This window comes from Epinephelus fuscoguttatus, linkage group LG1, assembly GCF_011397635.1.
Source record: "Epinephelus fuscoguttatus linkage group LG1, E.fuscoguttatus.final_Chr_v1".
NCBI lineage: Eukaryota > Metazoa > Chordata > Actinopteri > Perciformes > Serranidae > Epinephelus > Epinephelus fuscoguttatus.
The window spans coordinates 26551303-26570757 of record NC_064752.1 but is presented as its reverse complement, the minus strand read 5'-3'; the positions used below and the strand labels follow the sequence as shown (position 1 = coordinate 26570757).

The following is a 19455-nucleotide window of genomic DNA, read 5'->3' as shown; positions in this document are numbered from 1 at the left end:
GTTGGTTCATTGAGTAGTAGGTGGTGTTAATTCTCCAGTCAGATGCAGAAGAGGGCAAAATGAGATGACATAATTATAAGAGCGCCAGTTATCTCATTGCACACTCTTCTGCAGTGGCATTGAGATACGTATAACTGCAGACACATTCTGTGTGTTGCTTATATGACATGCCACTACAATCCATGCCCACTGATAGTACAAGACAAACCCACTATCACAACAGCTATCTGAACCCTGCTACAATGCTACACTGTAGTGAATACATATGAAGCCACTTTATAATTCATAATACATGAAGACATGTTCACTTTATAAGCAATGAGATGTAACCCTTATCATTACCCTTACCCTAACCTTACCCATCTCTCCCTTAATGTAATACTTCATTGCAAGCTAATCGCTAGCAATTTCGTCGGGACTTCCATTTCTGACCCAATGAGCCAAGGGGGCTGATCGTGGACTGACGTGTAGGTAATGGTGGGTAAGTCATGTAGCTAGTGCCAGCTAGTGACCTCCAGTATTCACATGGCAGTAGTTGATAGAAAAGCACACAAATTTGCATTTTCTTTGGCAGTTGTTTTGAAAATGTGGTTAAAATTGGTTGCTCTAAATTTGGATGGAAACCCAAATTTAGTCACATTTAACTTTTGCCAATACATCAACCACTTTTTTATGCACATATTGAAAATATGCATAAAAGAGGTAGATGGGAACAGAGGGAGACATGTGGATAGGGGGCAGTCATACTTGGCACAGGATGAATAAATCGCACCTGATATGAAAATGCTCTCAGTCTGTCCTCTTTCCAGTTTCCAGAGAGTTATTCTGTGTACTGTACAGGCTGTGAAGTCCTCTGGGGCAAATTCCTGCTTTGTGATTTTGGGCCAATAAAAGAATCTTGACTTGGTTATTGAGCTTCTGGAGCCACTTGGGTGTAATTCAGTGGAGCCTCTGTGATGAGATGGGAGATCCCTGCATGGTGATCCTATTAATGATGTCGAGGACCCTCCATTCAGATTCAGATAAGAAAAAAACTTAAGACACCACTGTGAACACTCACCGTCAGATTATTGCACTGTAGGATTATATATCTATATTATTACAAGTATAAACATCTGAGTGTGAGTACCACAGAGAGTCCAACCTTGTATCAGTAAAATACAACAAAAACCCAAAGCTTTGCTCCTCAGTAGGCTAATGCAGCTAAAGTTCATGTAATGTTTCACTGATTCATTCAGAGATGATGAAAGACAGGCTGCATCAGTGTTTCATCTCTGTTTTAACAGCTACGTCCTTGTCAGGTAAGTGAAGCCTTCCAATTCAGATTTGATATTATAATCTGGCTGCCCAGAGGCCCTGGTTTCTTTGTGTAGCTTCACATTGAGACATGCCTGTGCACATTCCTGCGCTGATAGAGGAACAGAGCTGCTGCTGTGAGATTAGGTACCTGAGGGATCTCGTCATTTTCCTGTCTGTTCGAGGTCAGAGCCTCTGAAGCCGCCGCAGAGCAGGGTTAATGATGGATAATAGATTACAGCAACAGGAATGTTAAAATATTAATGAAAATTAAAAAGACAATCACATTATAGACACTAGAAAAGTTGTAACGTGTCAGTTGTATTATGATAAATACAAGCATGATTAAAAAGAAACACTTTAAACTCTTCACAAATACTTCAGTGGGGGTTCGTTGGATTTAACTTAGAATGAAAGACAATGAAAATTTCTCTCGTCCACTCAGCCGTCCGCAACAGGAGATGTTTTATGGTGGAGAACAACTCCAGATTGATGGAGGCTTTGGACGAAACATCTTTCAGCTGGTGCTGTCTGGGGCAAACACACTGTGAAAATAAAAGTGTTTACCTTCCCTCAGGATGATAAAATCACCACATACAGCTGTTTAAATATTAATTTTGTAGCTCACAGCTACACAACACCTGCCACTACTTCCAGCAACAGAATGAAGTCACGAATGATGTCATGCATTTTCCAACAAAAAACAAACACAGAGAGACTAATGTGAAAATATATGTCCTCCATTTAAGTGCATGTAGTACAACATAACGAATAACATGTAACCATCATCCTGCTTTACATGATAAATAAAGTCTGACAAGGGAGAAGTGTATAAATATTAATGCACCCAAATTAAACTGACATTTGTTTTCATTGATAAACACTTAAATGACAGCTAATCATGTATTTGCATATTTCACAGAAAGATCACTGTCTTTTTATGGATGCACATGATATTTAATTCCAGTAGCTCTTTTTATTTTTTTTTAAGATTTTTTTTGTGGGCTTTTGCCTTTAATGACAGGACAGAGAGTGAAATGGGGAGACAGAGAGAGAGAGTGGGGACTGACATGCAGCAAAGGGCTGCAAGTCGGATTCGATCCCGCGGCCGCTTCAGCGAGGTGGTGCCTCTGTTCTTTGGGCGTCGGCACTATCCACTACGCTACCGACGCCCCGTAATTCCAGTAGCTTTTTTGTAATCACACCTTAATTGCAGTATCGACTTTTAGCTGCAGAGTAGATGTGGTTGTAGAGATGGTGGCTGGTCCACCACTCTGGTTCAGACTCAAATATCACAACAAAGGATGGTCTGAAAAGTATAATTGGTGCAGACATTCATTGTCTTCATAGAATGAATCCTACTGACCTCTATGACCCACTGACCTTACATTTAGCAAAGGGGTGTCCAAACTTTTTTTTTTTTTTTTAAATGTGGGACACATTAGATAATGTGAAAATCCCTGACATCATATGCATACTTTAAAAAATTCACATTCACATACAAATGAGACATACAAACTGTTTCATCTTTCACTGGAAAAATAGTCAACTTATTACTGCTTAGCAGTGGCTCTTGCTGTCAACTTAATATGTTTTTGGCTATGGCCATGTCTGCTACCTACCAGAAATGTCTGCTGCTAGGTAACTGTTCATTAGCTTGTTTATTGAAACACATCAGTTCCGCCTGCACAGCTCCTACTTAGTGCATGCCTACTGTATGATATTCCTGTCATCATGATTGGAACGTATGAATGCAAAATGAACTTCCTTGTGTAACCAATATTGGGTGGCAGGCCAGATATAGTATATTTTCACCACAAACAGAATGCCAGCTTGTAATAGTCTTTAATGAAATCACTTGCAACACACAGAACAAACAGGGAAGTGAAACAGCAAGCAAGATTAACTCCTAAGCCTGAGGCTTCCCAGGGCACAGGTTTAGTTCAGGAGCTGAAGCAAAAAGAAGGAGAGTCTCTGTTGTCCGCTGGATGCACACAAACAGCAGACAGTTCAGTAATGTGTAGTGGTACCATGAGGGACTGACTGTAAGTTGGTCACCACCATCTAGGTGTCAAGGAACCAGGGGCGATGATGAGCAGATGACGTGCACATACACAAAGTCAGAATGTAGAATTCACAGGTAGCAGAACAGGTAAACTCACGATGTAGAGCTGACTGGCAGTCCCTACACTCAGCCACGGGGAACAGGTGAACAGAAACCAGGAATGTGAGAGCAGAGTTCTTGGTCGGGGACAGAAGGCTGAGTGGCTTACCAGGGAGTCAGAGGCAGGTGAGGTCGGCAACGAGGTAGCGGTCTAGGAATAAGTGCTGGACAGTTGTGCATAGTATAGTATAGAACAAGCTGGTAAAGAGAGTCTGTGAAGCTGGAGTCTTTATACTGGCAGGAGGTAACAACCCACCGGTGAGAAGCATTAACTTGATGGGGTGGGTGTGGTGGACTGGCAGGAGTGGGTGATATGTGGAGAGGTGATAGGCTGGCAGTTAGGTGTGGTGGAGAGGCGGGGTTAGTGGACACTTACTGGGTTAAATGAGAGTGGCATGTATGGCAGGTAAAAAGTGCCCACTGTGACGTCATGGGCCATTTCAGATTGGTCCAAGGGCCACAATGGGACCCCAGGTGGGATTTTGGACATGCCTGATTTAGCACCAACAGGAGGTTTTGTGTTACATGTTTTGACAGCTACTGGATGGATTGCCGTGAACTTTGGTACAAACATTGATGTTCCTCTCAGGATGACTTGTAATAACACTATATTGTGTGTGTATATTTGACACCCTGAAATCTTTGCATCTTAGTGGAGGCTTTAAATAAGCCAGCTGGGTTTTCTGCCTCTCCCTGTGCTGTGTATTATTTATTTTTTTCATTTTGAGTATTTTCGATTGTACAAAAATAAAAATATAAAACATATCACTTATCTTTTCATCTAGCACCAATTGCAAAAATTTAATCCGTCCAACAATTTTATTTAGGACCTCGACAGCCTGGTCTCACTCCCAGTGCTTTAAAATATGCTGCTTGGGCAGTGTCCTTGGTGTCAATATAATGACACGGGGAACACCTTCTAGCGTCCATATGAGACACACCAGGCTTTCAGCCAACTGCAGTGTAAACCCATTCATATTATTATTTGTTTAAAGCTACAGACGTTGTGTACAGGGCGCCCACCGCTTAGGGCAGGTGGGTAGGGAGGGGAGCAGAGGTGGAAGGGATGAGTCCAACAAGCACAGGACTGTGACCCAGGAGACTGGTGTTCATGTCCTGTGTGACACTAGTCAATGCTAAATCATTTTACCATGTCAGTTGTTAGTCACGTTAATTACAATGGAGTCGACTCACATGACCAACATCAACCACAATCTTTTTTTGTTGGCTTCACCTAACTGCTGACCCCTTTTGCTTTGAGATAAAATGCAAAATAGTGATGCAGATGGCCTCTGTCCAAGCGTCAAAATATGATGAGTAGGAATGAGATCACGTTGAACTCAACTTTGACTTTGACACCAATGACTGATATTACTAAGATCCTCTGCAAAACCAAAGATAGACAAAAATTGCTATAAGTGTGCAGTGAACATTTCCTGACATTTTTCTGATCACTCCAACAGCAGCCAATCACAGAGCATGAGGACTGCGGCGACTAGAAGTGCAGACCTGCAGACAGACAAATAATTGAATTTAAATGTTTCTTTGCTAATGCTATGAACGCATGGTGATTTTTTATCAACTCTGACCTTCTTTCATCTGGATTATTACAGCTGGATGGAAGGAACGCAGGCCAGACATTAGGAATTATGGAGGGGGGATAACATTTTCCAAATCGGGCCCGTCATCCACACTTCAGCATCACAACTGGTGCATAGACATTTCCATAGGCCACGCCCCCCTCAGAGCACAGTTTAGAAACACAGTAAGTGCATCAAACTGAAGCAGTCAAACAGTAAAAGTGTGTGGAGGTGGTGGTTAAGATTTTTAAAAGTCACGGGGTAATTATGTCTTTGATGGCGCCAATGATTGAAGTCATCAGGTTGCTGACTCTGATTCATTTGAAACCACAAACATTTTAACGTGCAGGAACACGCCCTGATGCAAAAACATATTTGATGTTGAATCCCATAGACACGCACACAGGAACTGGCTCTGTTAAAACCAAAGCACGATAACAATCTTTACTCCCAGTGACTGCACATCTTTCATCATCCTCGTCAGTCTGCCTGCCTCGGCAGTGCCTCTGTCAGCAGCCCAGTGCATGGGACCTCTGTCTGTATGTGTGTGTGTGTGTGTGTCTGTGTGTGTGTGTGTCTGTGTGTGTGTGTGTGTGTGTGTGTGTGTGTGTGTGTGTGTCCATAAAGGAAAAATATGGCCCTTGTGCTATCAGTCGGCACACACACACTCAGCCATAAACCAACATAAAAATACACATAAACAATGTGAAAGCACAGAAGTCATTTACACTGGGGACACGAAAATGTTCCTACCACTTCATGAAAGCATAGTTTATTAAAAATGTTATGATAAATAGCTTTCATAGAGAAATGTTAACTAACAAATGAGATCGCTTTGAGAAACATTTGTGCATTGTCCACAAAAAGTAATGAAAGTTAAAAAAAATTAAACAAACAAAAAATGTGTGTACACCAATCAATAAACAAATTTCTTGACACAGTTTCTTATTGTTCAAGTTTCCCCTCCTCTCTCTGTGAACATGACAGCACATACCAGCTATTATAGTACAGGGATTTATTAATGTATTAAAATGAAAGTGTGTCAGTGACGTGAATAGATGCCACGTGCACATTTAAAGAGGTTTTTTTTTGAGGAATTTTTAAAAAATGTTTTTTCATCTGAGCCCTTATGTCCCCAATACTTCTCAATACAAAGCGAAACATTTGTGTAAGGCCATGTTTACACAAAAACGATCCGCTGAAAATGGAATCATTTCTCTTTTTCGTAGATGACAGTTTTTTGATAACAACAGATCCACAAAGATGACCAAAAACACTGTAGTACACATGCCAGGCCAGTAGTTGGCGGTGTGACTTTGTAATGAAACAACACGTATCTGCGCTCATGTGCTTTCTTCTGCAGAGCGGTGATGTATAAACAAACAAAATGGCAACTGCAGGAACATTTGTCTGGACAGACGACGAGGTGGAGTTGCTACGGTAAATCTACACTTTGCCGGAGAAGCGTCGATAAATTCAACAGGGTGAGCAGCACAAACAGAGCTCGGGAGTCCGCCATTGTTGCTGTGATGGTCGACTTCTCGCGCATGCCTAGTGACCGGAACCGTAATGCTCATGTGCAAAAAGTCTCCGTTTTCAGAGGAACTGCATATTGCAAGTTTACATGACAAGGGAGACGGTTCTGTTTCCAAAAAAATGCACTCTGGAACCCGTTTTCAAAATGTTTTCAGGCAAAACGCAACTTAAGTTTACCGTTTTTGGTTGAAATCATTGTTATATAAAGAGGACCTAAGAGTGAGATTTGTTTTGTTTTGTTTCTAAAGAAGATAAGAGGAAAGGAAACACAGGTTTGAGTTTACTGCACAAATCTGAATCTGTAACTTAAAAAATAAGACTCCAGCCTGGTCCCCTGACTTCAAAATTATTGCTTACATCTCCAATGTTACACTTAACTGAAATATGAACAAAACATAAATGCCAATTCAGTCTGATTATCGGGCTACAAGGTGCCCTTCAATGGATCATTTGTCCGCTTTCAACACCTTCTGTGAAACAGCTGCAGGAAAAACTGGACCACAATCCATGTATTAATTACTTAATCAATTTTACAATGCAAGCTCGGGTCATTTCCACACTTTATTAATTACCTCTTAACATTAATGAGCAAGTGTCGGATCCAGATGTTTCACAAAGTTTGTACACCATTAACAAAGCTATATGTTACAACTTCAGAGTGCGTTATTTGGTCAGCTGTTCTCCTCTGTGCTGTCACCTGGTTAATCTCAGCTGATCTGTGTCTCAGGTGTAACATAAGTCCTGACAGGACTCTGAAAAGCAGAAAGCTGTAAATCCTGCTGAAGACTGACAGCCGGCATGCTGGGGGTTAAATATGAAGGCAGCCGTAGAATCATGAGTGCTGTATGTCGTCAAGTACTCCTCGTGGATATGGTGACGGTGGAGCAGAATAACAATGAATCTGACAGAGGAACAGTGTGTTGAAGATTGAGAGCTGTGGAGTTACCATCCCTGAGCCATACAGAACAACCTGGCATTGTTCAATACAGCCTGTATAAGCTCCAGCTGTTGGTGTTGTTAGTATGTAATGCACCTTATGTAAGACCATATACACAACGAGTGGAAGAAGGCATAATATTAAAGCCATACGTTTTGGAAATGTCAGATGGTAGATGGTCGCTGTGGTTTGCTTGCACCTGAGAAAGGAACTAATTTCAGGGGGAATTTTAAGATTTCATGGACCACAAAAAAACAGGAAAGACAGAACATCTTTGTCACATCTGGAATTAAGTATCATCATCACTCAGGTGGGAAACGTGCATCTTCTCATGGCTCAGAGGCTCGTGCTCATTACAGCGTGAGGTGTAAACATTAATGATGTCCACCTCAGCTGAGCTGTAACGTTAGCTAGCTCAGTGGTGAGCGAGCAGGAGATGCTGTGCGGGGGGACAAGTTTGGCAGGTGCTGTAGGGCTGTACCAGATTCAGAATTATGTAAGTTGAATCAGATTTGGCTGTTAACGTTAAATACCTATATTTTTCCATATAGAGTTTGACAGTTTGAATGGGGTTCAGCAAGACGTTCAATGACAGTGACATTCATGTAATATAGTAAACAAGCTAAAGACGGAGTGGTAATGTGCAACAACATTTATCGCCTGACATAAGATAAAAAAAAACAAAAGCCAGAGACTGTGTCATGTTAACGTGCTGTGAGCTGTAAATTCACCACTTCTAAGCAGAAGGCAGAAAAATAACATTATTTCAAAGCTTTATGGGGCAAAGCCTGTTACTCTGTGTCTGCAGCTGCCTGTACCAAAGAGGAGCACTCATTCTGTAGCAGAGTCTACACCCCCAGAAGTACACTGCATACTGACTGGCAAAAAAAAAAGACAGCTCGACTTGAAGCAATATCAGTCAACTGAGGTGCGACTGATATTTCGACTCTGACTTTCGGGGGGGCAGTCTTAGGGTGCACTTAGGTAGAAAGAAAATAGTTCCTCTATGAAACTGCTCACAACAAGGTCTGTGAATTATAGTGAGTGACTGGGTCATGATTTCTGGAACGAGACATTGAAGTTGAATTTTTTTCAAGTTTTTTTTTTTTTTGGCACTTTGAGCACCACAAGCTGAGTGCCATCTAGTTCCATTTTATTGGAGAGAAGGCAGACATCTCTACGGCTGATATCTCCAACACTTGGAAACTCACAACAAAACAAACTAGACTGATAAACAGCACCACAGGTAAGAGGAAAAATATGTATTCTCAACCTGGTCTCACTCCGAAGTTGTTGAAATCCAGAACTTGGCATATTACTTGCAGTGTCAGACACTGAAAAAGCTGTCCTTTAACATCGGCATGATATGCGGCTGTTACAGTTTAATGGCGCTCAGCAGCGTCAGATGGAAACGCTGTGGGTCCAACAAACACTGCCTTTCACCTGGGAGAGCAGTGTTTGTGTCCTGTGAGATTATAAAGCCAAACCCTGTTCTTTTTTCCTAAACCCAACCACGTGCGTTAGTTGTTGAAGGCAAAAGAAACATCAATTTGCTGTGTTTCACCAACGTAAACAGTAAATTTGTGACAACATAAGTGTATTCTGAAGGAAGACAATGCATGTAACAGGCAGAATTTGAAGCTGCGTCCCAGAACGTCAACAACCAACGCACCCAGGACACCTTTTACATCGTGTCTGGACGTGCAAAGTCCATGACCCAGCGTCGATGTGTGACGAGGTTGGACTGAGAATGAGTTGGTATTCTTGATTTGGGTTGAACTGTCCCTTTAACCCAGAAAGCTAACTTTTTTACCTGATGTTTCTTGCAAGATTTTATAAAGGCATCTACAACATAACAGATATTCATGAGTGAATTAGGTCACAGTGTACTGCTTGTTAGTTTGCTACAATCAACTTAAGTTCGTAAATGAAGTGCTGTATATGAAGTGACTGTGATGATATTTGGTGTGTGAGGTGTCTGTGTTTAACATCTACACCAATTCAAACAGTCGGTACCTTCAGCACAGAGATGTTTTTAATCGTTCTGAGGAAAATACTTCAAACCTGTTTGATGCCAAAAAAAACTGTCAGCTTTTCAAACTGGAGACTCTGTGAATCTATTCTTGTTCATCTCTTTTCCACTCGACTCAAGTGCAGAGGGTCCTCCTGCCGCTCTGCACATGTTCTTAGCAGTAATAGTGTTTTGACATATTTTCTTCCAGCAGCGTACCTGCCATCCTCGCCACACACAGATACATATAAGCCTTCGAGACATCTCCTGTATTACCATAAATAAATAAATAATGTCCACAAATAAACCGGCTCCCTCGCTGCCATTCCCCTCTCCATGTGAGAGCAGAGCCAGACTCCTCAGTTTGCCTCCAGGGACACATGAAAGAGAAATACAGATGAAGAGGAAGCAGCTGACGGACACCAGAGACACTGAGACGAAGCTGGAAATTAGGAATGAAGTCGAGAGGAGTGAAAGGTCAGACGAGAGGAAAGGTCAGACGAGATGGAAGATCTGAAACCCAGTACAGTTTTAACCAAACAGAGCAGGAGGCTGTTATCATCCTGTAATCTGCTCAGCACACACTCCTCTGAGCCTGGAAACATCTGGAGAAAACACACACACATCTGCTGCATGATTACCTGAATGACACAAACGTCTTCAGAATGAGATGAAAGAAAATGACCCAAAAAGTTAATTATTATTTTTGGTGCGTTTTGAGGCTCAACAGTCTCGAGTATGACTTCAAACGGTCCCTGGAAGTCGTTCTGGTGTGCTGGAATTAAACTGTTTAGAGAAGCAACACAGTTTGGGATTGTTGTGGTTTGCCAGGAGTACATACAGCCCAGACTTTCTACCAGAAGTACACAAGCTGAATTAAATTTGACCTTTTGAAGTTAAAAACGCCACAAAACAGAGTGTGAGGAGGGTTTTTATTGAAGTTTTTACTGAACAGAAAACAGTCCGAACTCAGGTCTGGATCCCACTTAAGGGTCAATTACTTTCTACAGCAACAGATTATTTTCAGCAATTGATCTGCTGATTGTTTTCTGTCTCCTAAAGGTCAGAAGATGGTGAGAAATGTCCATTGTAGTCTTATAAAACATCAAGAAAACGTACTTAAACATTTAATCAATTCACGAAATTGTTACCGATTGATTTTCTGTTGATTGACTAATTGATTCGAGTGACTAACGGTTTCTGCTCTTCTTTTAACCACATCACAAGGGGTGTGTTTTAATCGTCTGGTAGGCCAGTTCACTAAACAGGGTCCTCAACCACGTAGATACGAAACCCTCGGAAGCAAACAATGCTCACTTCAAAGGGAACCTTGAACTGTGTCGGAAAACTGAACAGCGATTCAACTGGGATTCAAAATATTCACCAGCGTACTTGGGCTGACAACAAAAAAGCCTGGGAAGAAGACATAGGGAAAGAACTATCAATGGAGATCTAGACAGAAAGTATAGCCCACATTCATACCTCATCCCTCTGTATAAGATATGGATTGATACAGGTCAAAGTCTCTCACCTATTAAAGATTAGCTAAAATATTCCCACCTGTAAATCCTGAATGCTCCAGATGTCATCAAAGCCCTGCCACTCTGGGTCACATGTTTTAGGCACATCAAGTACTGAAAAGCTTGTGGAACTGTATTTTTGAAACCCTCTCACATGTGTGTGGCAAAAAAACATGACCCCAACCCTGTCACTGCCATCTTTGGTGTGACAAAATCAGAGGTGAACTTATCTGCCCATCAGAATAACACTATGGCAGCATCTCTCCTGGCCCGCTGTATCAACAAAGTCTCCCTTGTTTATACAATGGGTCAGAGAGATGATGAGCACTCTTTGATGAGACAAAGTAAGATATTCACTAGGAGGATCAACATGGTCCCCTTTTACAAGATTCGTAGGAGCCCTGTCCTTGCTTGAGTTACACCTTAATATTATAATACACTGGTGCCCCCCAACTACTACTATAATTATAGCATTGAGACGATAACACTTTCTGCACTGTTGCCTTTCTCTGTATATTGATGTTGGATTAAAATACTAGCCTTTACTAGACTGTGAAAACAGAGGACTTAAACTTTGATATTTCAATGTACATGTACACTCACCAGCCACTTTATTAAGTGCACTTGTTCAGCTGCTCGTTAACACAAATAGCGAATCAGCCAATCACGTGGCAGCAACTCAGTGCATTTAGGCATGTAAACATGGTCAAGATGACCTGCTGAAGTTCAAACTGAGCATCAGAATGGGGAAGAAAAGGGATTTAATTGACTTGAACATGGCATGGTTGTTGGTGCCAGATGGGCACAACCATCTCTAGGGTTTACAGAGGATCATCAGACAAAGAGAAAATATCCGGTGAGCAGCAGTTCTCTGGGTGAAAATGCCTTGTTGATGCCAGAGGTCAGAGGAAAATGGCTAGACTGGTTCAAGATGATAGAAAGGCAACAGTAAGTTCAGAGTGGGAGACATAAACTGTAACTCTGGACCTCTTCCTCATAATAAAAAAATCAAAATAAAATATATTCAAAAAAATGTTTTGAATAATGCTTTGTCTGCTCAAACAAACTGACAAACAAGTTTACCCATCAGTTACTGCACCTCATCTACTAGCAAGCTAAACTTTATGCTAACCAAACTCTGGGCTCTGTGTAACTTCAATAAAAAACAACAAATATTTGTATTTTTAATGAAAATGTAGTGTCTAGTGTAGTAGCGTCATCAAGGTGTTTGTGTTACCAGGGTAAATTGAGAAGGAAGTAATGTCTGCGATGGTGATGTTGCAGGGTGTTAAGAGTGGAGGAACTTTGTTTAGGGAAGTTCCCTTAACTGACTTTCCCTTAAAAGGAAGTAAGGGTACTTTTTATGTACACTGTGGAACACTATGCAGCTATGGTCTTCATCATGGATGGAGTTCACTGACTTGTCATGGAGACAGACTGTTGACATGTGACTTAAATAATGATTTTATCCATCACACTTTTAGGACTTATTGTCCCTGTTGCCTTAAAGAAAAAACAATAATTTATGACCTTGGAAATAGTTTGATAAACTTATTAACCTCTTCTTTTTTTCAAATTGCCATTATTTTATCTGTAGTCTCTTGACAGATGTCATAAAGTAACCCTAAAAAAAGAATATGACACATATGAACACAATGGCTTGTCAGGCACTGATTAAAACAGAAAAACACAAAACATATAAAGGAATGAAAGGAGGGATGCTCATGATAATAGAAATATGCACTGACACAACATTGTGCTGCATTACCAGGCACAAACTGAGATGAATTACCAACACTGAAGATGCTTTTCTATTTAATTTTCTTCTTGGAAACACAGTAGCTACATTATCCACTTTTTTTTCCTATCAGAATAATATTCACCCTTCAAACATCTGTGAAAATGAACCGGTAAGTGATACTCTATTACACTAACAGATTTTAGGACTGGAGGCAAAGATTACAGCATAGAATATTTCTAATCCTTTTGAACCAGCAGTAAAGTTCCTCGGTCTTCTTTGTGTTGGTGCCTCAGGCAGAAATCCGTCTGAGGACCACTCATCCTCCCTCAGTCCTCCACCTGTCTGTTTATTGCTTCAGTCAGCACCACAGCATCATCTGTACGTGTGTGTGTGTGTGTGTGTGTGTGTGTGTGTTACACAGGGATAAGACAGGTAGACGTATGAGGATCGCTCTCACACTGCAGTACAGAGCCTGACAGAGATGGAGCTTAAAGTGTGTGCATAATTTGCACAACACACACACCTGCACACACAAGCAAATAAACGTTTAATCAATATGACAATAGAGTGTTGTACTGCTACTTTTACTTAGGTTAATCATAAATTTGTATGAATTCCCTCTGTATCAGGTGCAGTGATCACAGTGTTTATCATCTAGGTTCATGTTTTCACTTGGTATTTAACCAGCCTCAAATTTTCGGGCAGCATTTCTTCATCCTGAGTTCTTCATAGTGGCAGTTCATCGGTCTTTGGTTTACAGAGCTACATCAGTTTGGAAAATCCAAAATCTGTCAGATGAAGGTCCTGAATGGTATGTTGTCTTCCTTCATTTGCTTTTTATAGTCTTCATCAAACATCTTTGATTGCTCAGGTGTTAAATGGTTTCTCCAATCACCTACCTCACCTGTAAAATGCAGAACAGAAAACAACAGTGTTAGATATGTAATCAGTCACTATAGGCTACAGGTTTCGGTATTGAGTATCATGATATTAAACCTGATACAAGATTTTGGTGTCATGACAACATAGGAAGGGGTGCAACTAACGATTACTTCCCTTACTCATTAATCTGCCAGTTATTTTCTCGATTTATTAATTACATTATATCACATTACGTTAAAGGATATTTGCACTATTTCCACCTTAATTTTGAATCCTATCCTAATATTGATTTTTTTAATCAGCATCTTGCTTCTGGACAGGAAAAGGAGCAGACTGATGCACCTTTTCTCATGAAGGGGGAGATGGACTGATCAAAAACAGTTGCTGGTATGAAGGAGTAGTTGGCCATTGGGTTCTCCTTCATGTTCTTAAAGGATGTGAGCTCCACAATCCAGCTGATGACCTCATCAGAGACTGACAAATCCAGGTACCTCATGACGCGCTCCACTTCACACCGAGGATTCTGGGGGGGTGACATATTATGGTAAGAGTATGTACAACATTCTTTGGTAATACTGAGTCCAAATGTTTTTTGTACCTCTTTCATGTCCTCATAGAAGAGGTAAAGGATATTCCTCTTCTCTCTCTCCAGCCAGTAACCTTTCACATGGTCATGCCAGGAGCCCCACGACACTGTAGTGACAGAATTCACTGAGTATCTTTCATGGTAACATTACTGCCAGTTCACTACAAGGTTCATGTGTGTGTTTAAAGAGTCCTATCATATGTTTTAATAATGTTCCATCCATTTTCATCCACTTATCCAGGGCCGGGCCGGGAGGCAGCAGGCCAAGCAAAGCAACCCAGACATCCCTCCTCCCAGCAACGCCTTCCAGCCCCTCTCCCCCTGGGGGACCCCAAGGCATTCCTAGGCCAGATGAGATACGTAATCCCTCCAGCGTGTTCTGGGTCTACCCCGGGGCCTCCTACCAGTGGGAGGCATCCTGATCAGATGCCCGAACCACCTCAACTGACCCTTTTCAACGTGAAAGAGCAGCGGCTCTGCTCTGAGCTCCCTACAGCTGTCAGAGCTCCTCACCCTAAGGCTGAGCCCTGCCCCCTACTGAGGAAACTCGTTTCGGCCACTTGTATCTGTGATCTCATTCTTTCAGTGACTACTCAGAGCTCATGACCACAGGTGAGGGTTAAGATGTAGATGGACCAGTAAATCGAAAGCTTCGCCTTCCAGCTCAGCTCTCTCTTCACCACGATGGTCCGGCACACTGCCTGCATCACTGCAGAAGCCACACCAAACTGACGATCCATTGAACGCTCCATTCTACCCTCACTTGTGAACGAGGCCTTGAGATACTTGAACTTCCTCACTTGTGGCAGTAAATCTCTCCCAATCATAAAATCATTGCCTCAGATTTGGAGGTGCTGACTCCCATCCTGACTGCTTCACGCTCAGCTGCAAACCGTCCCAGTGCATGCTAGAGGTTATGGCATGATGAAGCCAACAGAACCACATCATCTGCAAAAAGCAGAGATGCATTTCTGAGGTCCTCAAACATGTTTAGATTTGTTAAAATACTTATGAACCTCTGGCTGGTGGTGTGGGTAAATGTTCCGGTGCCGTAGTAATTAGTTGGAAGCTTTTTACAAAAAGAAATAACTTGTTTGAATAAAGGTGAAATGACCCCCAGGAATGTGATTTAATCTACTTACACTCTCCTTGCATGAACTTGGACATGAAGCTCTCCCAGGGCCCTGGCTCAGGCTGGGTGAGACACATACGGTCAAAGTAGTAGTAGCTCACCATGTTGTCTTTGGCATTGCGTGCCATGTAGATAACCTTCACACACAATCAGGGACATATAACAAGAAAATGACAACAACGACGCCAACAATGGGTAACCTAATGAAGCAGTTGTAGGCATTATGTGCATTGTATCATTAACCTTTTACCCTGTTAACATGCATTTATTGTTCAGTTTGAACCAATGAAGTTCACTGCAGGGTTGTGCTCTCACTTGAATCTGATAGTTTGGGTCTTACCTTGCACTTGTTTTCCCAAAAACCAGGAGGCACCAACTGAAAAGGAAGATGTGTCTTGATAATTCTTGGAGGATCCATGTTCTTCAGATGATCAAGACCTGAAACAAAATTCAGGGAAAAGGATCCTTGCATATGAAAACTGTGACACAAAACTTTTGTTCCACACTATCTCAGAATCTATCTTTTACTTAAGTTACAAAAGTCCCACTAATTCATTTTCTGTAACTGCTAATCCTGTTAGGGGCTGCGGGGGGGGGGGGGGGGGCGGGCTGGAGCCTGTCCCAGCTGACAATGGACAAGAGGTGGGGTACACCTGGAACAGGACGCCAGACTATCACAGGGCTGACACGCACAAACAGACAACCATTCAAACCAAAGTTTTTGTAAAGGAGGTAGTGAGAATGCTAAAGTTGCTCTGTGTCTGAAGCCTGCTAAATAGCCATTAATGTATATTATGTGCTCCCTAGTGGCCAAAAATCAACTGACACAGCTTTGAAATCTAATTGGCAAAAATACGCCAATCACGCCAAGGCTCGTCACCTCAGATTTAATCCAGAGAGTTAAATTCCCCAGATTATAAAGCAGCACTTCTCTAGCAGGATTTGAGTTTTGTCTTCATTTAACTTTAAGAAATTATTGCTCATCTATTTCTTTATTGCCAAAAGACGGGTAATAATGGAGTTTATGGCTGCAGCATCATTTGGTTCAGCAGATGTACAGTTGCGTGTCATCCGCATAACTATGGAAACAAACATTGTGTTCTCTAATAATGTCACTAAGTGGAAGCATGTGCAGTGAGAGCATGTACATTGACTTGTTGTGGTTTTTTTGCCACCAGCAGATACTGCATTCTTTACATGTTTGAGACTGTCACTCAGGCTCTTTGGGTATTTTTGGCATGAGGGAAATGTTTATGGGTTCATAACTTATTGACCCAGATTAAGGCAGGATAAACAAGCCCTTATGAAAACATTTCTCTGAAGTCGCATTTGTGAATTGTGACATGGCAGAGTTAGACCTAGTTGGAGGATGTAGCCCTATTAGGAAATAATAGCTTTTATTTTTAGCAAAGTTTTAGCAAAAGTTTGTTGACACAAAGTACACATGAAGACTTAGTTAAAACTGTAAATAGACATTCAAACATAACCACGTACGTTTATACACACCTGAGGGTAAGGTTGGGAGGGAGAAGAGCTCTAGGAAAGGACTGCGGTCGGGTGTGGGAGCTCGTTTGCAGGCTTCAGTGTCTCCATTGTGAAGAAGCAGGTCTACTATCTCCTGGATCCATGTGGTCCCTTTTGTCCCAAAACCACAAATTAACACTGAGTTGAATTAATAGATGCTTTCCATGTATTGAATCATTTGAAATCTCATCTCATCGAATCATATGAAATCTCATCGTACACCTACAGCAAGATAACCATCACATTAACTCAAACACATTAACACAAGAACGTCTATAAAAACATGTCCTATTGGAAATTGATTTGGCATTTAGACCCGAGGTGAGGTACCTGCTTTGGGGTAGGAGGCGATGAGGAGGTCTGAAGGGTCAGGACGGAAAGCCCAGATGGAGTCCCAGTTGTTGGCAATCAAGTTCCTGAGAGGAACTCCTCTGACTGGGATGAGAGGGAAGTGATTGTTGGAGTCAGTCATCTTCTGCATGGCTTTGCTGTAGGACAGGTCTTTTTCCTTCTCTGACTGATGTTGTCAGAGGCTTCGTTGAGAAAACCAAAAACCAGAAGGTAAAATTTGACTGTAAAATAGCTCAGGCAAAGCTGGTGCGGTGGTTCCTCCTAAGGTCCCATTCTCAGCAGCTCCTCTCTCAACTGTTTCTTGGTCCTTTGTCACACATTCACATTTGATTTGCCTTTGTGCTTCACAAATTGCAGTTGTCTGCTTGCTCAGTCACTACATAAACATCCCTGTTAATCTTGAACTATCTCATCCTTGTTTCTTTATTTGCTGGCCAGGAACCTAGTCTTCTGTCTAATTTTAATTTCTACTAGTTTTCAGAATAAATCCCCTCAACATCTGAAAACAATCCTTCTTCAACACCCAACTGGCACCCAAGTGTATATATGCAGTGCTATATTGTTACTTTGAGGACATCGCTGTATTTATTTTAGGACATCTTCAGAAAGAATATAATACTTGTGCTGTTTTAATTTTTCTGTAAGATTATAAAAAGAAGTCACAATAACAATTTCTAGAATGATATTTACCTTAAGACAGGGGTCTTCAATGTTTTTCACACCAAGGACTCCAAGCTCAAAGAGAGATGAAGCAATGACCCCCTACTACATATATTGAATGAAACTGAGTTGCATGTGAGAGAATTCTCTGAATATCTTTTGGTCTTCTCATTTGTGCTTGCCTGCAGCTGTTGTCAGCAGCAGTTGTAGCATAGCCAGGTGCATTAGCCTCACCCTCTGCTCTTTTGTGGGTGGTTTCTGAGGTGGACGGTGTGTCAGTCTCTTGCTCGAAAAGTTACAAAACAATTCAGAATGTCCATACACTTGGAATAATAATACAGCTAATTGGCCAATATGTTTCAATTGTACTTAACTGTTAGCTAACTTGTTCACCTGGCCGTGATGGACCTGTGATGCACAGTGATTTAACGTTAGCTTGCTCACATGATTGTACAAGGATTCATGGGTAACAGTTAGCTTATCATTAATGGGGTGTACTGTTAATTATTATTATTAGTAGTATGATTACTATTATTATTATTTTAATAGGTCGATTTATTTTCAGATATATTTTAATTTGAAGTTAACTTGTTGAAGTTACCTTTCAACAAGTCCCGCCCTTCGAACGCAGACTGGCCAGTCATAGCGTAGCATAGGCCAGCTCTGACAAGGGTCCGACAACAACACAGCGGTGCTCCAAAGACCTTCATACAATCGTTTCAGATTTCCTTCATTTATCAGGCTGGTTTTGTGGATTTGGAGCTAAACATTGTGGCTGGGCACAAGTATTTATGATACTTGTTATCTGGAGAGGTTGACAGGAGAAATAAGTGTCTATCCAGTTCCAAAAAAAAAAAAAAGAAAAAAAAAGAAAAAAGAAAAGTGTAGGGTTAGCCAGCTAGCTAACAAAGGTATGGCCTACTGAATGTATACACATGCTGCTGTTGTAGCACCGAATAAAGGGGGCCAAGGGCCAGTTAATAAACAAGCATTAATAGTATTTATCAGTACATATAATCAATCACTTGCCTTTCAACTTTTTGACTTTTGCTGTCCTTACTCATCTTTGCCATCAGGATCATCTGGTTGCAGCAGCACTGGACACATGGGTGCAGATCCCGGGGGGGACGGGGGGGACATGTCCCCCCCAAATTCTGAAAAACACAAATTGTCCCCCCCAATTCTAAATAGCTTAAATGATTGAAATTGAACAAATGTATACAGTAGTCCTATATACTGGGAGAAAGGGAAGATGATGAGGAGAAATGGGAATCCGTGAGAGGCGAGAGATGAGAACGTGAGTGGACATAACATACCTGAGACCCTGAAACTAGAAGTAGCATTAACTAACAGCGAAGCAGTGAAAAGGAGGGTGATGGCTGGTTCCATGTACTACTGGCTGTTTAAGAGAAATAAACAGTAAAGGTAAGCATATGATTCTCTTTGTAGTGCTTTTTGAATGACTTGGTGATGGTGATGAGCCTCTATGACATTGTGAAATATGCTGGCAATCTCAAGCGCTCTGTGGGCATGAT

General features: G+C 41.5%; 1 protein-coding gene across 1 annotated transcript; it reads right to left on the bottom strand.

The window, feature by feature from the left end:
- Nucleotides 1-10491: 10491 nt before the first annotated feature.
- LOC125896261 (sulfotransferase 1 family member D1-like) lies at nucleotides 10492-17432 on the bottom strand (the record flags this gene model as incomplete). The annotated part of the gene is made up of 7 exons (XM_049589110.1): nucleotides 10492-13689; nucleotides 14010-14190; nucleotides 14266-14360; nucleotides 15396-15522; nucleotides 15726-15823; nucleotides 16892-17020; nucleotides 17240-17432. Coding segments are annotated over 7 exons (936 nt in total), but the record flags the coding sequence as incomplete, so codon positions are not given.
- Nucleotides 17433-19455: the final 2023 nt, after the last annotated feature.